The 27,882-nt window shown below is 36.4% G+C and overlaps 1 protein-coding gene across 2 annotated transcripts in view; it reads left to right on the top strand.

Moving 5' to 3' along the window:
* Positions 1-27,882, top strand: part of PAAF1 (proteasomal ATPase associated factor 1) — a 44,147-nt gene that overhangs the window by 2,029 nt on the left and 14,236 nt on the right. For both annotated transcript variants that reach the window (XR_002769817.2, XM_003764666.4), the window contains exons 2-8: positions 2,951-2,991; positions 4,888-4,991; positions 6,019-6,108; positions 11,986-12,084; positions 13,483-13,633; positions 20,114-20,308; positions 25,572-25,663. Coding sequence is in view for 1 of the 2 variants with exons in the window: in XM_003764666.4 (XP_003764714.1) it covers positions 2,951-2,991; positions 4,888-4,991; positions 6,019-6,108; positions 11,986-12,084; positions 13,483-13,633; positions 20,114-20,308; positions 25,572-25,663 (772 nt within the window). In the remaining variant the exon portion in view is untranslated. The remainder of the gene's footprint in view (positions 1-2,950; positions 2,992-4,887; positions 4,992-6,018; positions 6,109-11,985; positions 12,085-13,482; positions 13,634-20,113; positions 20,309-25,571; positions 25,664-27,882) is intronic.

Raw genomic sequence — 27,882 nt, 5'->3', positions numbered from 1 at the left:
ACCAAGGATTCAATCTCTACTGCAGAGAACATAACTCTGTTGGGCTGACCACATTGTTTGCCAAACAAAAAGATTTTTATGGAGAACTCAACCTGGGCAAGCACTTAACAGGTGGTCAGAAAAAGCAATATAAGGACACTCTCAAAGTCTCTCAAGAACTTTAAAATTGGTTGTATGACATGAGAGACACTGGCACAGGATTGCCCGGTATAGTATGCCTTCAATTAGGGAAGGTGCCATGCTCTATGAGTGAAGCAGAATTTAGCTCAAAGAAATGTGAGATATGCAAAGTTAGAGTCCATGTTCACATGGACTATTTGTATTCACCTTGTGGCAGAACATTCCGAGCTTATATTGGTCTGATCAGCCAGTCGGACAGCCTGTCACTCAACTCTAATTTAGTGATGTCATTTTGGTCCTCTACAAGAGGAAAGCATGACAACCAACCAACCAACCAAGTTCTGGGTATTTCAGGAGCAGCTTTGATAAGCCATATAGTGTGGCCACAAGAAGACAAACCGGATGGCCCCAGACTTGGAGATGATGCTATTTAAGGACTGGCTGAAAGAACCTAGCAGGCAAACAATATTTATTGTCTGTCTTATGCTAAGTGCTAGGCATACAAAGACAAGCCTGAGACAGAAATGGCCTGTGTGTGTATATATACATAGGAATGAAGATCAGGACTTTGAAATCTTCGCCATGAGGAGTTCCTGCTTGAGAGATTCCAATGCAGGTCCTCCATTCTGTGCCATTTACAGTCTTAAAGAGCTGTCCAGAGCATTGAGAAATTGCCCTGTGTCACAAAGGCAGGATGTGCCAGAGATGAGCTTTGGATCAGGTCTTCCTGGCTCTGAGGTTAGTACTCTAGCCATTACACCAGAGGTATCAAATATGTACAACACTTCATAGTGTGGCTGGAAACAGATTAAATATAATTGGGAAATATTTAACAAAATAAAAATACAATAAAATAGAGATAATATTAATATATTTTTCTAAGTTATGCAGCCTGCAGAAATGCTTATATGGTTAAATGGTCCTGTTTCTATTTGATCTTAACACCCCAGAACAATTAACACTAAGATAAAACAGGTGCTCCATCAGCACCACACTTCCCATATGCAGAACTATTGATTATAGCAAACAGTGAAGTTTTGAATGATAGAGAAGTTCACTTACATTGGCAGTGATGAAGTGTGGGAATAAGGGGGAGAGATCCCCTCTGTGCAAAGATGCAGGTCCAAATGCAAAAGAATTCAAATTAGGGAAATTCGGGAATCAAAATATGTGGCAAAAGGAAGTTTTGTTGTTCACTAAGAAGGAATTCTCTTAAAGGGCAAATTCCTAATGAGGAGATTTACAAAGAGTGTGTAAATAGAGCCCAGTTTTATCAGCAAATCCTGGTCTGGGGGTTGGGGGGCAGTTTGAGCTGATTATCAGACCAAGATCTCCAATTGAATCAGTCTGAAATTTCCTGAAGGAGATCAGAGCCACCCCTAAAATAGCTTTTTTTTTTTTTTTTTTTAATAGCCTTTTATTTACAGTTTATATGTATGGGTAACTTTATAGCATTAACAATTGCCAAACCTCTTGTTCCAATTTTTCACTTTTTATCCCCCACCCCCTCCCTCAGATGGCAGGATGACCAGTAGATGTTAAAATATATTAAAATATAAATTAGATACACAATAAGTATACATGACCAAAACATTATTTTGCTGTACAAAAAGAATCAGACTCTGAAATATTGTACAATTAGCTTGTGAAGGAAATCAAAAATGCAGGTGGGCATAAATATAGGGATTGGGAATTCAATGTAATGGTTTTTAATCATCTCCCAGAGTTCTTTCTCTGGGCATAGCTGGTTCAATTCATTACTGCTCCATTGGAAATGATTTGGTTGATCTCATTGCTCACCCCTAAAATATCAATGAAGGGTGGGTGATTTGACCAAGATCTTCAATTGAATGACCCCACTTAACTTGGAAAAGGCTTGTCTGGGAAAGTATGCTTTTTCCCAGCCTTTTCGGAGTCTGAGACCCCAATCTAGTTTCAGCGTTCACTCCTGTCAGCAGTATGCCAATGTAACACAAACAGTTGCCTCTCTTCACTTACATAGGCATATAAAACATATACAAAGTAACCTTGGAGGAGAAGAGTGCCTATATCTTATTGTTTAAGGTGATAACTCCTCCTTTAGGAAAATCACCATGTGGAAGCTGATAGACTTAAGAGCAATTAGATGACAATTGCAGTAACTGTTCAGGGGGAAGATGATGAGGGCCTGAATTTTTAGGTTGTTGAGTATGTGAGTAGAAAGATGGAGAAAGGTGAAGATGTAGAGATAGAATTTGGCAAACTGGATTATGTGGGATAAGGGAGAGTGAGGAGTCAGGGATAAAGTTAAATTTTTGTATCTCTCTATTTTGCTTAGGTAAGAATTAGTTAATGATGGTTCTCTTTAGGTATCTGAAGGATCTTTAAACTCCTTAAATAGATTTGTTTAATTTTGAAGTCCAATAGATATTTTTCAGTTCTATGTGAATAAATTTTTTTTGCTCAGATAATAAAACACTTACCTTGTGAGAAAGTGAACTGATTACCAAGAAGATTAGATGACTTTTTCTGTAATGCTACAGAGAGGATTCAATTTGGTTATATTCCATGCTAGTCTATGTGGGCTATACAAAGATTAAGGGAGGTATGAAATGTCAGGAAGCTTACTTCCTGGTATCTGTAGATAAGATTTACTCAAAACTAATACAAATTAAAGTGTTATAGTGTATGAAAGATCTGATTTGCTCCTGAGATATTGGAGGTTAGGATATAGTCACTTCTTCCTGAAAGGAAATTAGAGAATATTTTCTTTGAAATTCTATAATTCTTCTATCTCTTCCTCTGATACCCCTTAATACTAAGCTAATGAGGCTACTATGTCTCTTCACAGGAGGAATGAAGGGGAAGCCTGGCTCAGCTGTCACCCTCCAGGTAATGCCTATGAATATTCTTAGCATTACTCTTTCCTCAAATAGCAAGATATTCTAGTCCTCAAATGCAACCACTCAGCTCCCTCTAGGTTCCCTAATGAGCTAGTCCTCATCCTCATTGTTGCTATTGAATTCCTCAGAGGCTCCCCAATTGTCCTTCACTGCCCATATTATATTGATGATATCCAAAGTCTCTTGCTGGACATCAGGGGGCATCACATTGTCTTTCCTTCTCAAAGCCAGTGACTGATTCAAAATGTTACTTGTGCTTTTTAGTCAGCCCATAAGCATTATTTTTTCTTTTTAAAAAATGTTTTATGGATGCTTTTTTTTTTTTAACATATGTCCCAGTAACCTCTCTAACCACAAAAATAGAATCTTTCAATATAATAAAGTGAATAGTTAAGCAAAACCAAACTGTTATCACAGTAATGTCTGATAATGTGTGCTTTATTCTGTATTCCTTGGTCCTTACTTTTCTTTCAACAAAAAGAGCTTATAAGTTTTAGATAGTCCTATGACTTCAGTGATAACATTTTTTGTTTGTTAATTTTTTTTTTTTTTTGCTGAGGCATTTGGGGTTAAAGTGACTTGCCCAGGGTCACACAGCTAGGGAGTATTGAGTATCTGAGATCTATTTGAACACAGGTCTTCCTGACTTCAGGGCTGGTGCTCTGTCCATTGCACTATCCAGCTGTCCCTAATGATAACATTTTTGAGAGTGCTCTCCAAATCTGTATGTCTATTTCTCATTCTCAGCAGTTCCATTGTCAACCAACTTGTCAACTACCTTTTGGATAGTTCTGTTAGAATGTCTTGAGGCCACTTATTTCATGATCTTGTTATCTTTCCTGACTTTATATTTCCAATAATAGTATTGATGAGGTTTGGCACAGGGCAGGGGCAGGTCCTTCGTAAATGAATTTACGAACCCAAAAAGTTAAATTAGCAAAAGAAGTTTATTATTAGAACTGAGAGGTCAGCTTTTGGTGGGGGCTGAGAGCAGAGAAATCCTCCTCACAAAGAAAGTGAATAGGGGTCCTGTTAGGGAAATAGATGAAAGAGATAAAGAGGGAATAATGCTGAAAAGAGAGTATCTTTTCAGAGGGCAGAGGGTTGTATGCCAAAGGGAGAGAGAGGTTCCTTGGCATGATTAGGCCCTCTGCAAGGAATGAGCCCCAAGTTGCCTCCTTTTATAACTGAAACTTTGACTGGGGGCTGGTGGACAGTTTGAGTTGGAATCAGACAGATTTTGGGGATTGAGTAGAAATTTTCCATTTGAATGAGTGTCCCTGGACTAATCTCCAACTCAATAGAGTTGGAAAGAAATCTAGATTTCCAGCTCTGGCTAAGTAGGAGTCCTCTTGAACTCAACTAGTCCCACCCAGATAACAGAATGAAACCACTTGATTCCCTGGGGAGGGTCTCACAGGGAAGAGCTTCTCTGAGGCAGTTTCCCAAGCTTTACCCCCAAAGTCTAAGAGAGAGAGAGAGAGTGAGAGTGAGTGAATTTCAGGGCTCCCCTCTTCAGTATCACCATTCTTTTAAAAGTTTCTAGGGCTTGAGAAGTCATACCTGAATGTCTTGAATTGAGAATTAAACTCCTATCTTCCCATTACAAATTGTGCTATTTCCACTGAAACATGTTTTTGTTTTGTTTTGTTTTTAACATTTTAATAAATGTTTGTTGAATGAACTGTGTCTTACATCTATCTATCCCCATCTTTCCAGGCCAGTTAGTCGTTCATGTCCTAATCCTGTGCCTTTGAACCCCATATCCTGCCTGTCTTGCTGGCCAGATCCTTCCCTGCCTTTCCAGATGTCAAGATTGGGCCTTCAAGATCAAACATGTTCAATCCTAATGGTTTAAGAAACTTTTTATTTATTTGTGTTGCAGGGAAACCGACTTTATATGGCAAATTAACTTGTCAGGGAATTGATTCCAGTGGAATTCCAGAAATTACAGCTTCAGAAGGATTTGTTGTGAATGAAATTAGTAAGGTAGGCTTTTGTGTCTTCTGATACATATAATGTCTTTGATTTCAATTTTTTATAACTATACTACTCTCTTCAGGTTATTGCATTTGTTATGTATATACTATAACCAGGTAATTTTCAAAATTAGGCTTCATTTATTAGGATAATTTTATTGTTTTTTTTCCTGTGATCACATATCCCTTTAGATTTTACCAGAATAATCAGATCTCATTTACAATCAGTAACAAGTATGGGGTGGAGAATGAGATATGTAGTTTTTTTCCATTATTAGTATTTGTAGCTGGTAGGTGCCTAGGCTTGATATGGGTGAAGTTCTCATATGAAGCCATGCTTTCTTTGCTTTGGTTGGTCTTGATTGAATTTGGAGACTGAAAACTAAGGTTCAATCTTTGTTCTATTATGCTACTACTTGTATGACCATCTAACTAAACCTCAGTTTCTATAAAATTAGATGATTCTAAAGTCTTTTTCAGTGCCGATATTCTGATCTTTTTGGTGCTTTGATTGTCCTAACATGACTAAGATCAGAATAGACAAAAGACAAAGCCCCCTTAGGTTGTAGTATATTATGCGTCTGCTTGGCAGGAATCCATTTTGAGGCCATGCTGCTGTTTCCACTGTCTTTGTATTTTGGCAGAGGGGTATGAAATTTAACCCTGAAGTTTAGTGAGATTGTGCTTGTTAACACTCATTGTTTGCCAAAAGATCAGCTATAGCAGTGTTTGGGGAAGATAATAGTCTTCATTATGCAAATTGACTTAGCAGCCCCCTGCCATAGTGAAAAATATGATAAATTCTGGTGAGGGATTGCCACTTGCATGAGAGAGAGTATGTGTATATGTGTGTGTTTGTGTGTGCATGTGTAGACACATGTGCATACATGCTTGTATTTATGTGAGGAAGAACTAGAGTGGGAGACCTTAAAGGGGCAAATTTTCCTATAAATAGACATTTAAATATTTTGTTAATGAAATATAATTTATACTAGAATTGCTTTATTGATAGGATTTTATCTTCTCTCCTCCTTTAGAAAAGCATTCACATTTCATGTCCAAAGGAAAATGCTTCTTCCAAATTTTTGGCACCACATACCACATTTTCCAGAATTCATGCAAAGAGTGTAAGTATTTGACTGAACAAAAAGAAAAATAGGAAAATATTGGAATTTTTCATTTTTACTAGTGAGATGGTATAGACATATTTATAATTGGTGAAAACTGATTTCTTTGTCATATATGAAGCTGTTACTGGAAATAGAATATGTGTTGGAGGAGGAAGACATTGGGAATCAGGAGATTTTGATACTTATTAGCTATGTGTCCCTGAGGCTTATATCAGTTCTCAGTGGCTCAGTTCGGAAATAAGGGATTTGGACCAGAAGACTTTATTTCTTATAGCTCTAAATTTTATGATCTTAAATGAATTGTTCTGCTGTTTTCTGTGTTAGATGCCACATGGTCACACAAAGCTTCCCCAGGCCAGACTGTAGCCTTCTTTGGATATTAATGGGAAGTAAATTTAGCTGATGTGACTGAGGTAAACAACTCTATTCTGGATCTGATTTCAGAGGTATCATTATTGTATGGTTCTGAACATTCCAGTCACAAACCCCAACTGAGGCTAACACCATGCCAGGCCTAGCTTAGAAGCAGCTGGAACGCTGGTGGTAAAAGTATTTGCCATAAAACTTGGAACAACTGCTATGGTGGCCATTTGTCAAGTGGCCAATACCCTTTTCGTATTCACCTTGGGCTAGTAATGCTTCCCCAAGTTATAGCTCTTTAAGGAAGAACTGAATAACTTTTGCATCTTTAAGGTCAGGTAACTTGGAATACTCAGCTCTCTCTTTAGCAAGCTTCTGTTTCTTTCTTCACTCTTGTACTCTCTTCTTGAACTCATTCCTTCTTCCATCTCTTGTGGTCAAAGTAAATACATTAGATGATGAAAAAGGCTGTGCACATACCAGTGGCCATCATATCACTCTGTGCCATCATGTGTCTGTTGTGGCAGCAGTAATACCATTCTCTGCTGACCTGAAGCCAGGATTCATAGCATTTTTTGGTAGTGCTCATTATCTTATTCTAATTTACTGTTAATTTCCTTCCTCAATTTCTGCTTTGGATCTTTATGATAAGGCTGGGCTGTTCTCTTCATTCTTGGACAGGGTAATCCTTGTCTAGTACTGATTCTCATTTCCTGGACTCCTGTGACTAGCTTTTGCCTTTTTGCATGTGCCTGCACTCAGAACCATTGTGGGTTTCAAGCTAATGTGTATCATCCCGATTCAGAACATTGCAATCTTCATGCTCACCAAATATCTTGTAGGTCAAAGCTCTGTCCTCTCATAGTCTGAACTCTTTCAGCTTTAAGTCCATGCTCAAAAATCTGGGTTTCTTTATCAGAACACTTTGGACTTCCATGAGCCAGGCTTCAGATGCCCCTAGAATACACTGATCAGAATGCTGACAAGCTTTTAGCTTGTTAATTTATATGTATGCTGGTTTTTCTTGTGGGAACATGCTTCCCCTTATCTTTTTGTGTAATCTGGAGGCTGGATAAAGGAATTTGTTTCTCTTTGCAATTCTTGATTTTTTATTCTGGTGCCCTTCTTTTTATGAAAGAGAGCCTAGCTCCCCTAAGACCTTTGATGTTGCCATCTAAATCAGTAGGTTTCTTTTCTTAATTTCTTTGAATATTATCTATTTGTGCATGTCTTCTGAGATATCTTGTTTGTTTTCTGGTTCCATTTTCAATGCTCCTGGCACTTAAGTTGATTCAGTTACTCCTTAGCATTTTGAATTGTGTAGGAACTTAGCTTTTTTGTGATCTTGGATTTATATGGATTTTTTAAAAATTAATTTCCTTTGATGCTTCTGGGTTTGTTTGTTTGGGAGGAAGGTTGTAATATTCTTACACCAAAATCTCAATTCAGTGTGAAACTTGTATTTCAAATTACTGTAGCTCTTAATTCCCATGTCTCCCCCCTCATTTGGCAAGGAAATCAAATTGTGGGAGTTTCGGGACCCTTTTTACCTCCTTTTTGAGGCAGTTGCTTTACACTACCTTTCTGATTTTTTTTCCCTTTATTAATTAGGTACTAATCTGACTCTACACATCTGATTCTGAAAATTATTCCCTTATCAGTAGCCAGTCACAAATGTGTACTTAGTTTCAGTTGTATAGTTGGTGTCTGAAGTCTGATCTGAACTTATCTTCTCAATTGCAGCTCCCATCCTCCATCCCTCCTACTTAGGCATTCATATCATTATCCCTGATTTACAGATGACAAAAGTGAAGCTCAAAGAGATTGGCCCTTGTGACATGGTTAATAAGAGCCTGAAGTAGTGATACTTTAGCTCTGGTTTCTTTCCAATCTATACTGCCTGTCTTTACATGCTTCCTCTCGTTTGGGCCTCCTTGGCTCTTTTCATTCTGATTTCTAGTTGATTCACTCAACTAAAACTGCACTCTCCAGAGTTCTTGGTAATCTCTTAATGATGAGGTTTAGATCTAGGATACCCAAATGAAATTAGGGTTTCTGGTGGTCAGGGAGTTAAATGAGGTCTAATGGTGATGTACGAGTGCCCTGTAAAGGAATTTACAGACTCGAAAATCTAGATTGATAAAAGAGGTTTATTATGGAGATTGGAAGTAAGGTTAAAGTCTAGTTAAGGAAATAGGTGAGGATAAAGAGAGGAGGGCACTAGAAACAGTATTCCAGTGGGCAGAGAATCCTTGGGGTGCCAGACATGGTGCTGGCATGTTTGGACCCTCTGCAAAGAGAGGACTCCAGGTTGGCTCTTTTAATAATGAGAGATTTAGCTAAAGGGGTCCATGGGTGGAATCCCAAGTTGGCTCAGATCGGGTGGGGAGCTGGGATAAGCCCAGATTTTCTATTGGAATTCAAAAGGGGTGCTTTTAACCAGGATTTATGAATCAAAGGTCCTAGCTTCTTGAATTGATAATGCATCAACCAGGAGGGGCTGGAAGTACTCTCAGTCAGAAAGGATCACAAATCAGTTTCTTAAAGGGACCACAACCCACTTCATTAATACCAAGTCTAAAAGAGTTCTCCATCTTCCTCCTTCTTGACCATTTTGCTATTTTTGACACTGATGACCACTGGGTTTTTTTTTCCTGGACATTCTCCTTTGTGTTTTTGTGACACTACTTTGCTGCTTCTCATAATAATCTATGTGTTTTTTCAGCCTTCTTTGCTGGCTCATTGTGCCCTCCCTAACAAAGGACATATCTTGAGGTTCTGTCCTATGCATGATCTTTCTCTTTCTTTACCACCCCCCCTCCCCGTAATCTAATCAATTCCCCATAGACTTAATTACCTTCTCTGGGCAGATGAATCACAGTTCTATATATTTATATATTCTTAGTTTCTCCTCTAAGTTTTAGTCACACATAACCAATTGTTTATTATAGACTTTTCAAATTGGGTACTTGAGATAGTCTTAAAATTAGCAAGTCCAAAAATGAACTAACTCTTCCTTCTTCAGACTTCATCATTTCTATTCAAAGCACCATTGTCATTCCTTTGTCTCAGGCTGCTAATCTCAAAATAACCTCACCCTTCTTCACTCTACATGTTGAACATTTGTCAAATATTGCCTTTTGTATCTTCACAACTCTGAAATCTGGTCCCTCCTTTCTTTGTATGTAGCTATTACCTTTAATTCAGGCCCTTGTCACCTCTTGCCTCAAAGATTTCTTTCTCAAGTTTTGTCTCACTCTGGTTCTTCTTATATACTTCAGCCAAAGTAATTTTTTTTTTTTTTTTTGCTGAGGCAGTTGGGATTAAGTGACTTGTCCAGGGTCACACAGCTAGGAAATGTTAGTGTCTGAGGCCAGATTTGAACTCAGGTCCTTCTGACTTCAGGGCTAGTGCTCTATCCACTGTGCCTCCTAGTTGCCCCAAAAGTGATTTTTCTTAAAAATAGATGTGACCATATGATTTTCTACTCAATTCCAAAAGCTCCATATTGCCTTTGAGAAAAAAATAATAAACTTCATTAAACAATACTCTCTGTAGTAGAAGTTTGGTGAATGTTTCTTTAAAAGTTATTGCAGTTATCCTTAAGTCTGAATAAGCCGAAGGAACAAAAGCCCAGATTATTGACATGCTATTTTAGCTAACAGGCTAAATGTCCTAACTCTCCTGCATCTGATACAATGAACTACTCAGTGGGAAGTACTTTTACTAAAATTGTATTGAGCAATTCTTAAGCAGTCTAGAAGATAAAAATACACAAGCACTGCAGAAAGAAGGCTGAAAAAAATCAGTCGGCAAGAGGACCCTAAGATCTCAGGAATTAATTTCAAAAATCTTAAAAACTGCTTTTATACTCATCTTGCTCAAAAGATCCACAGTTTGGCTGTAGAATGATCTATCTAGGGTCAAAATTAACTCCAACTGCCCCAAGTCCATACAATAATTTTCTTGCTTGTTACAATCCTCATTAATAAGGGATAAGCAGGTTGGGGCAAGTTCTGTTCAACAGGGCAAGTCAGAAGTAGGGCCAGCAACAGGAAATAGGGTCCTTTTTGTTGTTTTGATACTTCTTCCTTAGCTATGTATGAGAAGGTGGATGTTTTGTGCTCTTAAGTTGGCTTTTGTGACCCTGGCCACTTGCCTTTGGTATTGATGACCAGGGGTTGGAGAAAGAATGTTATGGGCCAGAAACTGGAAAGATCTGAGTTAAATCTCTCTATTCTCACATGAGCTGGATTTTCTTTCTATAAGCAAGAAAATTATAGAAAAAAGTATAGACTTGGGACATTTGTTTTCATTTTGCCTGTGGGTAGATTGATTTAAGACCCACCTAGAAGCCCTTGGGCAGGATAAGTATAAAAATAATTTTTGACATTTTGGTAGGAAGCCCCTGAGACTCTCAGGATCCTCTTGGTTGATTGCTTTTTTAACCTACATGTTTTAGGTTTAATCCTCTAAACTGTTTTGAAATTGTTTTGAGAATTGTTTCTACCTGAGAGGACTAAAATATGATTTTGGTAAAAGGACTCTCTGTTTTTTAAACTTTCTGGTTCTGAGTGGTCACTTGTCCCTGATGCAGCATAGCAACTCCTGAAATTCCCTCTTCCACATTATGCATTCTAGCCAAACTGGCCTTTTCATTTGTTCTTCACATGAAACTCTACCACTCATCTCTGTGCCTTTGCAGTAGTCATTCTGATACCTAGAATGTTTTCCCTCCTCATCTTGGCTTCAAGATGCAGCTCAGGCACTATGGTCTCCATGAAGCCTTCCCTAATTTCTTCTGACCATTAACGCATGTCCTCTTCCTAGATTAGTTTGTATTAAATTACTATTTATTTATTTATAGTCATTCTTTTTATATTCATTTTTTATATACTCATATGTCTTCACAATAGGGATTGTTTCTTATTTTGTATTTGTAGCCCTCAAGCTACTCCTGATGTTTGGCACAGAGTATGCACTTTAATAAATGCTTATTGATTGATGGACTCTTTTACTACAACAATAGAAAGATTTATTTCTTTTTTCTTTTCTTTTTTTTTTTTTTTTTTTAAGGATGATAGCAAGAGATTCAAAGCAATAGCCTAGACATTGGGGTTGGGAGATTTAACTGAACAAGAGAGTACCGATGTGATAGGAAGCACTTTCTTTAGGCTGAATTTGTTTAAATATCTTACCTCCATTATTCATTGTGTGCTCCTTGAAGACTGAATACTGGGTCATTTGCCATCTTTGTTTCCCCAGTATTTTAATTGTGTACACAAGTGACACCTAATGAATGATTGTTAACTATTTGAGGAAGTGGCAGCATCCTACCAAGCCCCTGGATAATAAGGATTTAGTTAATAAGTTGGGAGAGGAGGGACAGTAGTTAGTTATATGAATGGATTGATACAGCTTTGGAAGATGTTGGAAAATCAAGCACAATGTCCTGTGTCATATGCAATGGAACACATTAAAATTTGTAACCTGAAGTATTTTGTTTCTGAACAGATAACATGCCTGGACATTTCTAGTGGAGGAGGCCTTGGAGTATCCACCAGTACTGATGGGACCATGAAAATCTGGCAGGCAGCTAATGGAGAGCTCAGAGTATGTGAATGAACCAATTGTTGCCTAACAGTAGTTCAAGAAGCAATTATGAATTATTGCTGATGGTAGTGGCAGTTGCATGAGGGGAGTGAGGCTAGAGGGGTAGCTCTACTTAAATCATACTCAAAGGATGCTGACATAATTATCTTCAGTTGTAATAATAATAATAACAGTATTATAGAAAATGAAACTAAGGCCCAGAGTAAAATGAACTAACCAAGGTCACACAGGTAATAAGTAGCACAGCTAGGAATCAGTTCTAGCTCTTGTCTCCCAATTCAGTTTTATTTCCACTTTTCTATATTTCCTCATAATAATAGATCACATTTATATAGTATATGAAGGTTTATTTTCTTTACTCACAATACCCCTATGAGGTAGGTGACACAGATATTATGCCCATTTTACAGATAAGGAAATGGAAGCTCAGAGAAGTCTTGCTTAAGACTCCATGTCCCTCCAGTATTAACTCCAGATACAAACTTCATATATTCTAGCTCCCACTCTAGCCTACTTTCTATGATAACATTCTCTCTCAAAGAGAAGGGAGTCTTTCAGTGGAGTCTTCTTTCTTATTTATTAAACTGAAGAGCTTCTTAATGGATATTTTATGGTCCATCAGACCCAAATCAGGTTAGAGCATGCAGAAGCAGGACTAGATAATGAATAAATAAACAACATCTTGACTGTGAACACCTTTTAGGTGTTGAGTTTTGTGATGACTGGGTAGGCTATTGCTCTGACAGTATTACCTGGACTTCAGTCAAGCTTACCTGCCTGAGGATAGCTGGTTGAAAGGAATCCCAAGTCTCAACAGTTCTTTACTCTTAGAATCAGCCTTGGAGGCAGATTTTATATCATTTCTGTTTTAGTACTTCCAGGTATGCCTGATTTCATCTGTGTGAATATTTCTTCCATTAGAGTAGATTGAAGTTCTTTGTCTTAGTTGGCAAATTGATCTATGACCTTAAAAAATTCACTACTCTGTGGCTTACCTGGTGAAGCATCTCTTCAAACTTAGCTAAGCAGGTCCTAAGATGGCAGATGGCACAGAGACTGTTGCTCGGTCTGTCTTCCAAGTCTTTTCTGCTTGATGGGATGTGCTAGAGCTTGCACTATGCTCTCATAACCTTTAAGACTTAAGATGTTCAAAGAGAACTCAGATGGAAACACATCAAGTTAAACAATTAAAATTGATGACAACCAATAACAGAGAAAGCAAGTTATCTGCTACCTCCATATTCATGATGACTCTTAAGATTCCTCAGATATCCACAATTTAATACTTTCCCTTCTTTAATGGGTCTGTTATTTTTATTTCCATATAGAGACTGGGGGTAAGAAAATATTAAAAGATAGACAAGAGAACTAGCATGGCATTTTCTTTTGTTTTTCCAGAGAATACTGGAAGGACATGTATTTGATGTGAATTGTTGCAGGTTTTTCCCATCAGGCCTTGTGGTTCTGAGTGGGGGAATGGATGCACAGGTGAAGATTTGGTCAGCAGAGGATGCCAACTGCGTGGTGACCTTCATTGGTCACAAAGGAGGTATGATGGGTCCTTTTTCCAGATACTTCACTTAGGGCCCCCAGAAGTACAGCGTGTTTTAGGAACAATTTCTTTCTCTTTTGTTCTGAAACTGAATAATCTCTGATGAAGTAGTAAGAGCCTATAATTTGCAGCAGAAAACCCCAGGTTTGAATCATGGCTTTGCTACTCACTACCTGTGTGAGCATGAGGAGGTTCTTTTTGCTCTCTGGGCTTATTTCCTCGTTTTCTTTTGAGAGGGAAAAGAATTTATTATTCTTTATTTTGTGATTTTAGTAATAAAATATATTTACATGGGGTCTTTGCAGAGAGCCCCAAATTATATATAAATATTCTTTGTCAATCATGTGGCAACCTGACTTTATGAGCATTCTCGTCTTGCGATTCTGAGACCTCTTAAGTGGTACTAGGAACAGATTGAGCATCTTGACCTGCTTTCCAGGCTAGTTTTCTTCATCTCAGATTATATTCAAATATATATTATTGAATACATGTAAATCCATGCATAGAGGTTGTTAGTAATTGAAACTGAAGTAAAAATGTACTGTAATAAATTTGGGAAGCCATTATATACTTTACCTCCAACTTAAACACAGAAGTATTTTCTCAAATGAAAATATTTTAGAACAGCATTCTAGAAAAGAAATTCTAAATGATTGGTCAGTTTAATATCTGTGAATGTAATGGCAGAAACCAATATAAGTTACTTTATAGAAGACAAAACCAAAAGTGTACACTAATATGACTAGGCCATAGAGTACAAGAAGATTAATAATGCGTATTGAGGCTGCCAAAAAATGGATTGGAGCTAGATTGTAAAGGGCATTAAAAGTAAAACAAAAAAAAGTATTTTATCCTAGAGGCAGCAAAGAACTCTTGGAGTTGGATTAAATAGGTTTTGACATAGTGACAAATTGGACTCGGGAGAGACTTGAGGCAGAGACATTGCAGTAATTTAGATGAGAGGTGAGGAGGGCCCGAACTAAGCTGGTGGCTGTGTAAATGAGGAAAGCACAAAATATGTTGTAGAAGTAGAAATGGTAAGATATAGCAACCAATAAAATCTAATAGCAGAGGAAGAAGTTTAGGATAATATTAAGATAGTGAATCTGGAAGGATTGTTGATGTTCCAGCAGAAACAGGGAAGCTTGGAAGGGGTTTGGATTTGGTGAAAAATATTAGTTCTTATTTTAAAAGTATTGAGTTCGAGATGTTTATGGAGCATGCATTTTGGAATGCCTATTGAGTCATGTGAGACTGGAGCTTAGGACAAAAACAATAACTCTGGGAGTAATAGGCAAGACAGATGTAAATTATATCTATGTTGCATTGTGTGATTAGCAGATCAGATATTGTAGAGAGAGAAGAGAGACCAGTAGAAAATCTTGGTGTATATTCATACTTAGGGGACAGACCGCCTGCATTTTTGATTTCCTTCACAGGCTAATTGTACACTATATAAAAGTCCGACTCTTTTTGTACAGCAAAATAGCTGTTTGGACATGTATACTTATATTGTATTTAACTTACACTTTAACATATTTAACATGTATTGGTCATCCTGCCATGTAGGGGAAAGGGTGGGAGGAAGGAGGGGAAAAGTTGGAACAAAAGGATTTGCAACTGTCAGTGCTGAAAAATTAACTATGCATATATCTTGTAAATAAATAAAAATAAAATAAATAAATAAAGTAAATAAATAAAAATAAAAATAAAAAATGTAAATAAAAAGCTATAATAAAAAAAATCTTTACAAATTTTAAATCTTAAAAAAAAAAAAATTAGAGGACAGAATATGGAAGATGAGTCAGTCAAGAGCCTGAGAAGAAGCAGACAAGTAGGAAGAATACCAGTAGGAAGAAGCATCAAAAACAAAACAAAAAACTCCAAAACAACCATGGAGTATTTTTTTCTTCTAAACATATTTCCACATTTATTATGTTGCACAAGAGAAATCAGATCAAGAAGGGGAAAAAAAAGCAAACAACAACAAAAAAGGTGAAAATACTATGTTGTAATCCAGATTCAGTTCCCATAGTCCTCTCTCTGCAGATAGATGGCTCACAAGGAGAGAGTATTTAGGAGAGGATAATCATTTCCAAGTGTTGTAAGAAGATCAGGAAGATAACTACTGAAAAAAGACCTTCAGATTTGACAGTTAAGAGGTTACTGGGGAAGACTTAGAACTCTAATCAATACAGTGATCAGTCAGGATTAAAGAAAATTGATGATAAAGCAATCTTTGCATTTCTTTCTTGACAAAAGGTTGATGAACTACAGAATGAGACTTGCATGTTCAGACATAGGCAATATGTTTTTTTTACTTGGTTGTAATTATTTGTTACAAGGGAGAGCTTTCGGTCTGGGAGAAGGGAAGAGAGTTGATGAGTAGTAACAAAGATGGGGAAAAAAAGATACAAAGAAGGAAAATACCAATGACACAGTAAAAATACATGGAAGAAAGCAGCAAGTTCATAAGGAGACAGAAAAACAAAGTAATTTTGTTACTACCAGGTTAAATTTAATATATGCTTTAAAATACAATCTTTATATTAGAACTTCACAATTGTATATTCAATCTCTTTTCTATTTGTGTTTTGAACATCTGTGTTCAATTCATAATGAAAAAGAAAACTTTAAAAAAAAATCACTGATAAATTTTTAAAAACTTAAGACAGTTTTTTTTTTAATCAGTAAAAATTCATCTTTTGCATCTCTCATCAACTGAGAAAGGAGGAAAATATCTCCTGTTACAAATATGTAGTCAAGCAAAACAAATCCCTGCATCTACCATATCCAAACAAAATGTCTCATTCTGTACTCTTGAGTCCTTCATATATTAGGAGGTGGATAATATGTTTTACAATGAATTCCTTGGAATCATGATTGATCACTGATCAGTTTCTAAGTTTTTCAGAGTTATTTGCTTCACAGTATTTTTTTTTTAAGGTTAAAGCTTTTTTATTTTCAAAATATATACATGGATAATTTTCAACATTCACCTTTACAAAATCTTGTATTCTAAATTTTTTCCTTCTGTTCCCCTATCTCCTCCCCTAAACAGCAAGTAATACAATATGTGTTAAATATGTGCAATTTTTCTAAATATATTTCCACAAATATCATGCTGCACAAGAAAAATCAGATCAAAAAGGAAAACATGAGAAAAAAAATAAAATGCAAGCAAGCAACAACAAAAAGAATGAAAATACACTGTTGTGATTCATACTCAGTTCTCACAGTCCTCTCTGGGTGCAGATGGCTCTCTTCATCACAAGATCATTGGAACTGACCTGAAGCATCTCATTATTGTTGTCTTCACAGTATTATTGTCATTGTATAAATCATTGTCTTGGTTATGCTCACTTCACTTTACAAGTTAGTTCATACAAGTCTTTCCACCAAAATAACTTTTTATGGTAGAATTAATTCTTTTTTGTTTATCTACTAATTCTTCTTGCATACAATTTGAATTTGAATTTTATGTTGCCTCCAGGCTCTGTACACTTCAGCAGAGAATGTTTGGGCCATACTTCCTCTTGTTTTTTGTCATCTTGCTAATCTTTTAGCTGTTTTCTCAGGGCATAGAGTGTTATATTATTTCCATGTCTCAGATAGCTCAGATTGGGAACCTACAAATTTTCAGTGTTACCACAATGTGATTTTTCAGGGAGAAGATTGAGCACTATTCTCTTGGGTTGAGTTCTCTAAGGTCTTGACATGGGTTTGGGTCTGAGCAATACCTCCTAGTTGGGTACTGGTAGACTTTTATTGGACTCAGCCACTATCAGCTACCTGAAAAGTGTTGCTAAGTCAAAGTAACAAAACTACAAGCTCTCCTTTGATCTGGAATTCCTGCCTTGGTTATTCTACTGCTCCCTGGTAATTTTGAATAGATCTGTTTTATTTAAGTGACTAGGTAAACAGATGGTAAATGTGGAGAAGTGAGAGGAGAGGAAGTAGATTTACTGAATGTTTTCAATCCAGATATTGCTGTCTTCAAATCTCCTATATAAAAAGATTGGGTTTTTAAGTTACATCATACATTGAATTAAGGGCCAGCTGACTTAACAGTCCCTTATTTGGGTCATATTTTTCCACAAAAGAAAATGACCATTTCACAAATGGAAGAGTTAAGACTCAGGTAAAGTAATTTGCCTAGTAAGTATGCTAGTGTCAGTACCAGGACTTCAAACGAAGTTTGTTCTTTGAAATATATTGCTCTAGAATTAAAAGAACATTGTACATAGTCACAACAAAATTATGTGATGAAAAACTGTGATAAATTTTTGATGCAATGAATCAAGACAATTACAAGAGACTTGGAATGGAAAATACCATCTGCATCTAGAGAGAGAACAATGGAGACTAAATGTGGATTAAAGCATAATATTTTCACCTTTTGTTGTTGCTATTGTTTTTTTTCCTTTCTCATTTTTTCCCTTTTTATCTGATTTTTCTTTTTTTCTCTTTCTCTCTCTCTTTCTTTCTTTCTTTTTCTTTCTTTCTTTCTCTCTCTTTTTCTCTTTCTTTTTCTTCTTTCCTTCCATCCTTCCTTCCTTCCTTCCTTTTCCTTTCTTGCTTTTCCTTCCTTTCTTTCTTTCTTTCTTTCTTTCTTTCTTTCTTTCTTTCTTTCTTTCTTTCTTTCTTTCTTTCTTTCTTTCTTTCTTTTTCTTTTTCTTTTTCTTTTTCTTTTTCTTTTTCTTTTTCTTTCTTTCTTTTTTTGCTGAGGGAATTGGGATTAAGTGACTTGTCCAGAGTTATACAGTTAGGAAGTGCTAAGTGTCTGAGATCAGATTTGAATTCAGGTCCTCCTGACTTCAGGGCTGGTGCGCTATCTACTGCACCATCTAGCTGCTCCTTATTTGATTTTTCTTGCAAAGCATGATATGATGAATATGGAAATATATTTAGAAGAATTATACATGTTAAACTATATCAAGTTGCTTGCTGTCTTGGGAAGGAGAGAGATGAGAGAAGGATGGAGGAAAATTTGGAACACAAGATCATTGTATTACTGAGAATAGCAAAGTCATTCACAGCTGATCTTCTCACAATATTCCTATTACTTTGTTCACAGTATATTTCACTTTGCTTGAGCTCATAGAGTACTTGCCAGGTTTTTCTGAGAGCACCCTTGCTAATCATTCCCAACAATAGTATTCTGTCATAATCACACACCACGTTGTCTGTGTGACCCTGGGCAAGTCACTTAACCCCAATTGCCTCAGCAGCAAAACAAACAAACAAAAAAGAACCATAATCACACACCACAATTTTTTTGGCCATTCCCCAATTGATGGGCATACCCTAAATTTTCAGCTCTTTGTCCTGAGAAAAGAGCTGTTATAAGTATTTTAAATTAAATTTTTAAAGATAATTCTTAATCATTGTCATAATTCAATATGAATTATAACTTAGAATCAAATCTTTTTGCAAAGAATGATGTATTATAGCCTGGAGGCTTCATGGCAGCTTGATATCTAAAGTCACATAAGGTTCTGCATCAGGCTAGCTAGAAGTAATTCCCTATTACTTTAAATTATAGGAAGGCATCCCTCCTCTTTCCTTTATTTTAATCAGTAAAAGGAAAAATAAAAATTTCCCTTGCCAAAAAGTATTCTGTCCTTACATGATTATAGAATCTTAGAATGTCAGCTAGAGGTAACTTCAAGATCATTTAGTTCAAACTCCTCATTTTATGAGAAGAGGAAATTGAAGCTTAAAGTAATTAACTGCAGTGTCCTGCAGCTGAAGGAGGCCGGGACTGCTGTCTGCCATTTGTGTGGGCTTGACATAGCCCTCTGGGAATCTCTGTTAAAAGAAAGGGGTGGTTTGGACAAGATTTCCTTGGAGGCCCCTTCCAGCTGGAAACCTGTGAACCAACTTGCCCAGATCATAAATGCACTAATAGAGATGGAGTGTGGTTCCAATTCTGTCAGTCCAAATATTTCTATACTACTAAGGTTGCACACCTGGTTAGGCAAAGGTCAAAGATAGCTAGCCCACATTTTCACTTATATAACAACTTAAGTTTTATGTTATATTTCTCTCCACTTATCCCTCTTTACCACATACACACTTAAGCTTTATATTTTATAAGTGCTTTCCTTGTGGTCAGCTAGTAAGTTCCAAGGCTAGGAGTAAGATTCAGGTGTTCCAGTCCTAACTTCCTTACATAGATTCTCAAAATCGGACAAGGTAATGAATGTGGAAAAGTGCTTTTGAAAATATAAAATTTTTGTAGTTTAAAGTAGTATTCTATTATGATCTCAAAAACATTGCTTTTCTTTTTAGCATGGGGAGGATTGTTACTGAAGCAGCATGCTTTCCTAGGATATTAGACTGAAAAAAAATTAATCCAGAGAGGTCAGTTTGCTCTGACAGAATTAATGCTTTTATGTCTTTAAATTCATTTAGTTAGCTTCTGAACATTCCTTCCTTCATCTTAGACCCCCACTTTTGTTTTTCTCTTGCTAGGTATCTTGGATACAGCTATTGTTGATCGAGGAAGAAATGTGGTTTCCAGTTCTCGAGATGGGACTGCTCGACTTTGGGATTGTGGGCGATCAGCCTGCTTGGGTGTCGTTGCAGATTGTGGCTCTCCTGTGAATGGCATTGCTGTGGGTGCAGCTGACAACACGATAAATCTTGGCTCCCCTATGAAAGTTCCCAGTAAGTATATATGGTTGACATCCATTCTGATTCTGAAAAGCCGATATTATTGTGACCACCTATTGTGGTATAGATAAGTGCAACAGTACACAGAGTGTTGCACCTGTAGTCAAGAAGACCTGAGTTCTAATTCAGCCTCATGCATTTAGCTGTGTGACATTGGGCAAGGCATTTAACTCTGCCCTCCCAGTTCATTGGCCTTCGTTCAGCTGCCATGAGCTTCTTTCTACTTTTGCCATCCCAGACCTTATAGATTTTCAAATCTAAGTCACCTCAATGATATGTTGGGGTTTAGCATTTAATTGTTTTAAAATAATTTCCTATAATTCATTTTACCTATCCAGCTAAATCTTTAGGATAAGGGACCTGTTTCATCATTCTTTTCTCTACATAATAAGATATTTAGTACTTATTGACTGGTGAATTCTTAAACATGAAATAATAAAGATTTAAAAAGATATTGAGAAACTGGAAAATTAGGCAGAATCTAAGGAGGTGAAATTTTATAAGGACAAATTTGTAGTCTATTTGGGCTCAAAAAATCAATTTCCTAAGGACATGATAAGGTTTAGGAAACAGTTTGTTTGAAACAATCTAGGGGTTTTAATGTACTGCAAACTTTTTATGAGTCAGTGATTTGTTAAAGGCTACCAAAAACACTAATGTATCTTGGTCTACAATGACAATCACAGCTCTCAAGAATAAGGAAGGGATAGTCCCATTAGTCAAATTTTCATCTGAAGAATTGTGTTTAATTCTGGGGACCAGATTTAGATAGAATATTCATGATAGAGAGGTTATCTGCAAAAAGGCAACTAGATTGGTAAAAGGCCTGAAGTCCATATCATTTGAAGATTTGTTGAAGAAAAGAAGGATGTTTCAAATGGAGAAAGGGGATTTAGGGAGTGATAGTTGTATTAAGTTTGAAAAACTATTATATAGAAAAGAAATTAGACTTTTTCTGAGTAGCCCTATTAGCAGGAGGAATGGATAGAAATTGAGATGAGGCAAATTTGGAATTAATGTCCGAAAAAGATTGACATTAACACTGACAATTATTCAACAATGGAATACATTACCTCATGAAGTGATGTTTGTTATCATTGAAGGTCTTCAAGCACAGATATAGTAATCTCTTGTGTCTCTTGTAATGGGAATTCTTTTTCAAATATGAGTTGAATTAGGTGCCTGCTAAGGATCCTTTCCAATTCTAAAATCCTTTTTACCCGGAGGATATATATATGTGTGTGTGTATATGTATATATATATATATATATATATATATATATATATGTATATGTATATATATATGTATATATATTTATAAAGAGAGAGAGAGAAGATAAACTATGGCGCTATCTTCTTCTCTTTACAGTTTTATACTTCTCTTCCTTTGATTCACTCTAGCTCCAGCCATTATCAGATTTGGTGGTGCTCATGTGTGATGCTTCTTCCACTGCGCCCCGGGTCTAGAAGGCTCTCCTTCCTCACTTCTGCCTCTTGGATTCCTGGTTTTTTTTTCAAGGCACAACTGAATTGCCGTCACTTACATGAAACTTCCTTATCCTTCAAGCTGGTGGTATCTTCCCTTCCCAAATTACCTAATATTTATGTTGTCTTTGTCCTGCACAAACTTGTATATGTATTTACTGTTTTCCCCATTAGAATGTAAGTTCTTTGAGGCCAAGTTTCACTTTTATCTTTGTGTACCTATTAGAGCCTAGCAGGTACTTTGCTCTTCATAATTGCTTATCAATTGCCTCTATTTCTCTTTGCAATATGGCTTCTAATCCACTCATTTACTGAAACTGCTTTCTCAAGGATTGCTAATGATCTCTCTCTGTCTCTCCGTCTCTCTGTCTCTCTCTCTCTCTCCTCCTCCCCCCTCCTTTCCTGTCTCCTCTCCTACAAGGTTTGCTTGTAGACATTTGGAGTTATTCTCTTCTATGTTTAAGTTCTAATAATCCATAACACCATATTAGCTCATTATGTTTGGGTTATTTTTTGCTTGTTTGTTTGGCTCTTCTTCTAAGCCCATGTCCTGACTTTGGATTTGGTGCTAGGGCTGGAGTTTGCTTTATTTCTTGAAGAGAAGTCTGAACTAATTCTATTGCTGGTTTCTTGAGATATGGAATACTGTCTTATTCTAAGAAAAATCTCACCAACAAACTGAGAACCAGTAAGCTTTTAGTGCTTCTAAAGTGGTCTGATAGTTTCCATCACAGACTGAGTTTTTCAAATTCCAGATGTGACTTTGGGTCTCAGTAAGAAACCTGATACAGGACTCTACCAGGTAGAAAATTCCGTTAGCTCATAGTGTAGGGCTTCTCTTTGATTTGGGATTCTTGCCTTAGTTATTCCTCTGTAGACTGGACTAGATGCTGGAAGTGAGACCTTGTTCTATCTTGGAGCTGGACCCATACCATTACTGCTCCTGATTTCTGAACTTCCTTCTTTCTCATTATACTGTCCAGGGCCTTCCTACATAAGAATGTCACAACCATGCACAGATCCCCTTCTTGGTTCTCCCTGGATCTGTGACCTGGGGACTATATAGTAAGCAACAAATCTCTTGCTCTCCCTTTTGTCGTGCCAGTATGTGAATGAAGTTTCCTATTGCTCTGATACATAGCTTCTCTATGAGCAATGGAATGTTTTTTCTCATGGCATTTTCCTGCCCTATCTTGTCTTTAGACTTCCCTTTATTCCTTTGCCAAGTGGGGATGGACAAAGAATTTATTGTGATTTTTTTTTTTTCTCCTGAATTTCCTCAGGGATTCAGTCTGTTGCATTCTTTTAGTTCTATTTGAAATAGTTTGTGGAGTAGAGAATTCACCTCACTGCTTTTTGCCACTCTACCATCTTGACTCCATTTCTACATTAAGTATCCTTTTTCAGTCTCATTTGCCAGTTCATCAGATTTTGCCCCTTATGTTACCCATAAAACTTTGATTTAAGCTCTTGTCTCTCTTGATTCTCACCCCTCTCTTCCATTCTCATGTGTTCATTTATAACCTGGATACAGATGTCTCCTTTATCTGCCTAGTCAGTTTTTCTCCAAGCTAATTTTCCATCTTCATTTTAAATGATATCCACCTATTTTTTCTGGAAAAAATAGCTTTTCCTCAAATTTGACATTCTGTCTTCTGCTTCTGTATAATCCATTTCCTGTACCTTGAATCATTCCTGATTTTATATTTTCAGGGCTTAGCTCAAATTCCATTTTCTTTGTGTAGCTTCTACTGATCTTTTTAGTTTAAAATGTTCTCTCCATCCTCAGATAGGTTTTGAGTTCTTTATATAGATCTCTCTCTTATCCCTATCACTCTTTACTTTGCTTTAAATATATATATATATATATATGGAAATCATAGTCCTTCCCCCTTACATCCAGACCCCATCTCAAAAGGTTACAAGCTCCTTGAGACGGGATCTAAGTCATTTTTATCATTGTATATCCCCAGGGCCCAGTATAGTGCAGTACACACACCAGGTGCTTGATAAATGTTTATTGTTTGTTTCATTTTTTTTTGCTAGGATTATTGTAAGGAAAATATTATAAACTATAAGGTGCTATAAAGCTCTATGAGCTATCTTATTCATAAGAATTTTTTGATATAAGGAAAAATGTAATTGAGCTATGCGAAAGAGGAAGTGACTGCCTAGGGCAGCAATAGGTTCCCATTATGTAGGTGAGAGCTGAGTGATACAATTACTTGTTGATATGCTCTACTTGTTGGAGATATAGTAGAGGGAACTCTCCTTAAGGAATTGAACCAGATGTCTATAATTTGTCTTCCAACTTTGATATTTTTGAGGTAGTCCTTGAAGGATAGGTAAAGCTTAACCGGGCAGAAAATAGGGAATTCTAAGTGGGAGTAATATATATAAGCAAGCATAGAAATGGGCTAGAATGAAACTCATGTGAGTCTGCTTTGTAAGCACAGTAATGAGAAACATGTTCAAGGGTCATTGAGAGTTAAGTGATCCCATTCTTCATTAATATGAACCAGTCTGAGCCTATAATAATGCTATCTTGTATTTAAGTAGCAGTTATACAGTAATGGGATGGTCTTTACAACATAAACTTCTTGGGTTCCTGGAATAGATCATTATTTTTTTTAAGAGAAAAATTTTTTTTATTTTTAAAACATATGCATGGATAATTTTTCAACATTAACCCTTGCGAAACCTTGTGTTCCAATGTTCCCACCTTCCCCCACTCCCTCCTCTAGATGGCAAGTAGTCTAATATATGTTAAATCCAATATATGCATACATATTTTTACCATTATCTTGCTGCAAAAGAAAAATCAAATCAAACAGGAAAAAAATGAGAAAGAAAACAAAATGCAAGCAAACAACAACAAAAAGAGTGAAAATGCTATGTTGTGAACCATATTCAGTTCTCAGAGTCCTCTCTCTCTGGGTGTAGATGGCTCTCTTCATCATAAGACCATTGGAACTGGCCTGAATCATCTCGTTGAATAGAGCCATGTCCATCAGAATTGATTATAGTATAATCTTGTTGCCATGTACAGTGATCTCCTAGTTCTGTTCATTTCACTTAGCATCAGTTCATGTAAATCTCTCCAGGCCTCTCTGAAATCATCCTGCTGGTCATTTCTTACAGAACAATAATATTCCATAATATTCATATACCACAATTTATTCAGCCATTCTTCAATTGATGAGTTTCTACTTTCTTGCCACTACAAAAAGGGCTGCCACAAATATTTTTGCACATGTGGGTCCCTTTCCCTCCTTTATGATCTCTTTGGAATACAGGCCCAGTAGAGACACTGCTAGATCAAAGGGTATACACAGTTTGATAGTCCTTTGGGCATAGTTCTAAATTGCTCTCCAAAATGGTTGGATCTGTTCACAGTTCCATCAACAATGCATCATTGTCCCAGTTTTCCTGCACCCCCTCCAATATTCGTCATTATCTTTTCCTGTCATCTTAGCCAATCTGAGAGATGTGTAGTGGTATCTCAGAATTGTCTTAATTTGCATTTCTCTGATCAATAGTGTAGATCACCTTTAATAGCAGAAAATGTTAGAACTGAAAGGGATTTAAGAGATTATTAAATCCAACCCTCTCATTTTACAAATGAAAAATTGGAGCCAAGATAGGGGAAGTGACTTTTTCAAGCTAGTAAATGATAGAATCAAGATTTTGAAGTCAGGGTAAGTACAGGGCACTGCTTTTTCCAGTGTACCACATCCTATATGGATGTTAATCTAACTTCTCTTTCTTGCAGGTGAACGGGAGATTGGAACAGAAGGGAAAATGCTGCTTTTGGCTCGGGAAGATAAAAAGCTCCAGTGTGTGGGATTACAAAGCAGACAGCCGGCAAGTGCTTTCTATAATACATTTGTACTGTAATAGTAGTAGTTTACATTTATATAGAGTTTTATAGCACAAAAGCAAAAAATGTTTTTGAATATGTTGTTTTTTGATCACCCCATGAGTAGTGATCTCTGTTCATTCTTCTTTTTGTAGATAAAGTGAGACTCAATGAGGGTGAATTGCATGTTCCCAAATCTATCAAGCAACACTCATTCATTAAGCATTTATTATGTGCAAAGTTTAGGTTAAAAGTCAAAAAAAAAAAAGAAAAGAAATCATCCCTTCTTTCAAGGGGTTTATATTTTACATATTTATACATAATATCCTCTTTGGGGAGAATATTATGTATAAATATATAGAAGAAATACAAAATAGTTAAATAATAAGATAGCAAGCGAGGGAAAGAGGGCAGAGTAGATAGGATTATGAAAGCTTTCATGTAGAAGATGGTGCTTGATTTATTTCTTGTAGGACATGAGGGTTTCAGAGAAGTGGAAGAGAGAAAAGAAAAGGGTTGGCTCTTATTTTTATTAATTTGACTCAGCCCTCTATATGTTTTGAAAAACAAGACTTTCATTAGAGTACCTTACTTCAATATTTTTCCTCACAATTAATTCTTAGTAACTATAGTTCCCCTGTTTATTCTATTTTCTCTTTTCTTTCACCCCATCCCTTCTCAAAAGTGTCTTGCTTCTGACTACCCCTTCCCCCAATCTGCCTTCCCTTCTATTACTATACCCTTTGATCCCCTTCCTTTTTTAATACCCTGTAGGACAAGATACATTTCTATACCCAAATGAGGGCTACTACAGACATTTTTGCATATGTGGGTCCTTTTCCTTCTTTTATGATCTTTTTGGGATACAGACCTAGATACTACTGGATCAAAATATGCACAGTTTGATAGCCTTTTGAGCACAGTTCCAAATTGCTCTTCAGAATGGCTAGATCATTTTTCACAACTCACCCACAATATGTTGTTGTCCCAGTTTTCTCTTCTAACATTGATCATTATCTTTTTCCTTTCATTTTAGCCAATCTGATAGGTGTGTAGTGGTACTTAAAAGTTGTCCTAATATTTATTTTTCTAGTCAAGAATGAGTTAGCATTTTTCCATATAATTATAAGTGGCTTTAATTTCTTTATCTAAAAAATTCTTTGACTGTTTATCAATTGGGGAATGATTTGTATTCTTACAAATTTGACTCCATTCTCTATATCTTTTAGAAATGAGGCCTTTATCAGAAACACTTGCTTTAAAAATTATTTTCCAGATTTTTAATTTTGGCTGCATTGGTTTTGTTTGTGCAAAACTTCTAATTTAATGTAATCGAACTTATCCATTTTATGTTTCATAATGTTCTTTTTTCTTGTTTGGTTATTTATTCCTCCCTTCTCTAAAGATATCCCTTGCTCTCCTAATTTGCTTAAAGTATCACTTTTTATGTTTAAATCATGACTCCATTTCGACCTTATCTTGGTATATGGTGTGAGATATTGATCTCTGCCTAGTTTCTGCCATTCTATTTTCCAGTTTTCCCAGAAATTTTTGTCAGATAGTGAGTTCCTATTGCAGAAGCTAGAGTCTTTGGGTTTATCAAACAGTAGAATGCTATAGTCATTGACTATTATGTCTTGTGTACCTAGCCTCTTCCACTGATCTACCACTTTATTTCCTAAGCCAGTACCAATTGGGTTTTGATGATTTCACTTTATAATACAGTTTTAAGTTGGTATAGTTAGTCCATCTTTCTTTGTGCCTTTTTTTCCCATTAATTCCCTTGATATTCTTGAGTTTTGTTCTTCCAGATGAATTTTGTTATTAATTTTTCTACCTCTATAAAATATTGTTTTGGCAGTTTGATTGGTATGGTAGTGAATAAATAGATTAATTTAGGTAGAATTGTCATTTTCATTATATTACTCCAGCCTATCCATGAGCAATTGATATTTTTCCTGTTTTGATCTGACTTTTTGTAAAAAGTGTTTTGTAATTGTCTTCATATAATTTCTAGGTTTTCTTCCCAGGTAGACTTCTATATATATATATATATATATTTTTTTTTTTTTTCTCCCCCTTTTGGCTGAGGCAGTTGGGGTTAAGTGATTTGCCCAAGGTCACACAGCCAGGCAGGGTTAAGTATCAGACCATATTTGAACTCAAGTCCTCCTGACTCCAGGACTCCTAGTACTCTATCCACTGTGTCATCTAGCTTCCCCCC

The sequence above is a fragment of the Sarcophilus harrisii genome, chromosome 3, assembly GCF_902635505.1.
Source record: "Sarcophilus harrisii chromosome 3, mSarHar1.11, whole genome shotgun sequence".
Classification (NCBI taxonomy): Eukaryota; Metazoa; Chordata; class Mammalia; order Dasyuromorphia; family Dasyuridae; genus Sarcophilus; species Sarcophilus harrisii.
This window is presented reverse-complemented; position numbering and strand designations above follow the sequence as displayed.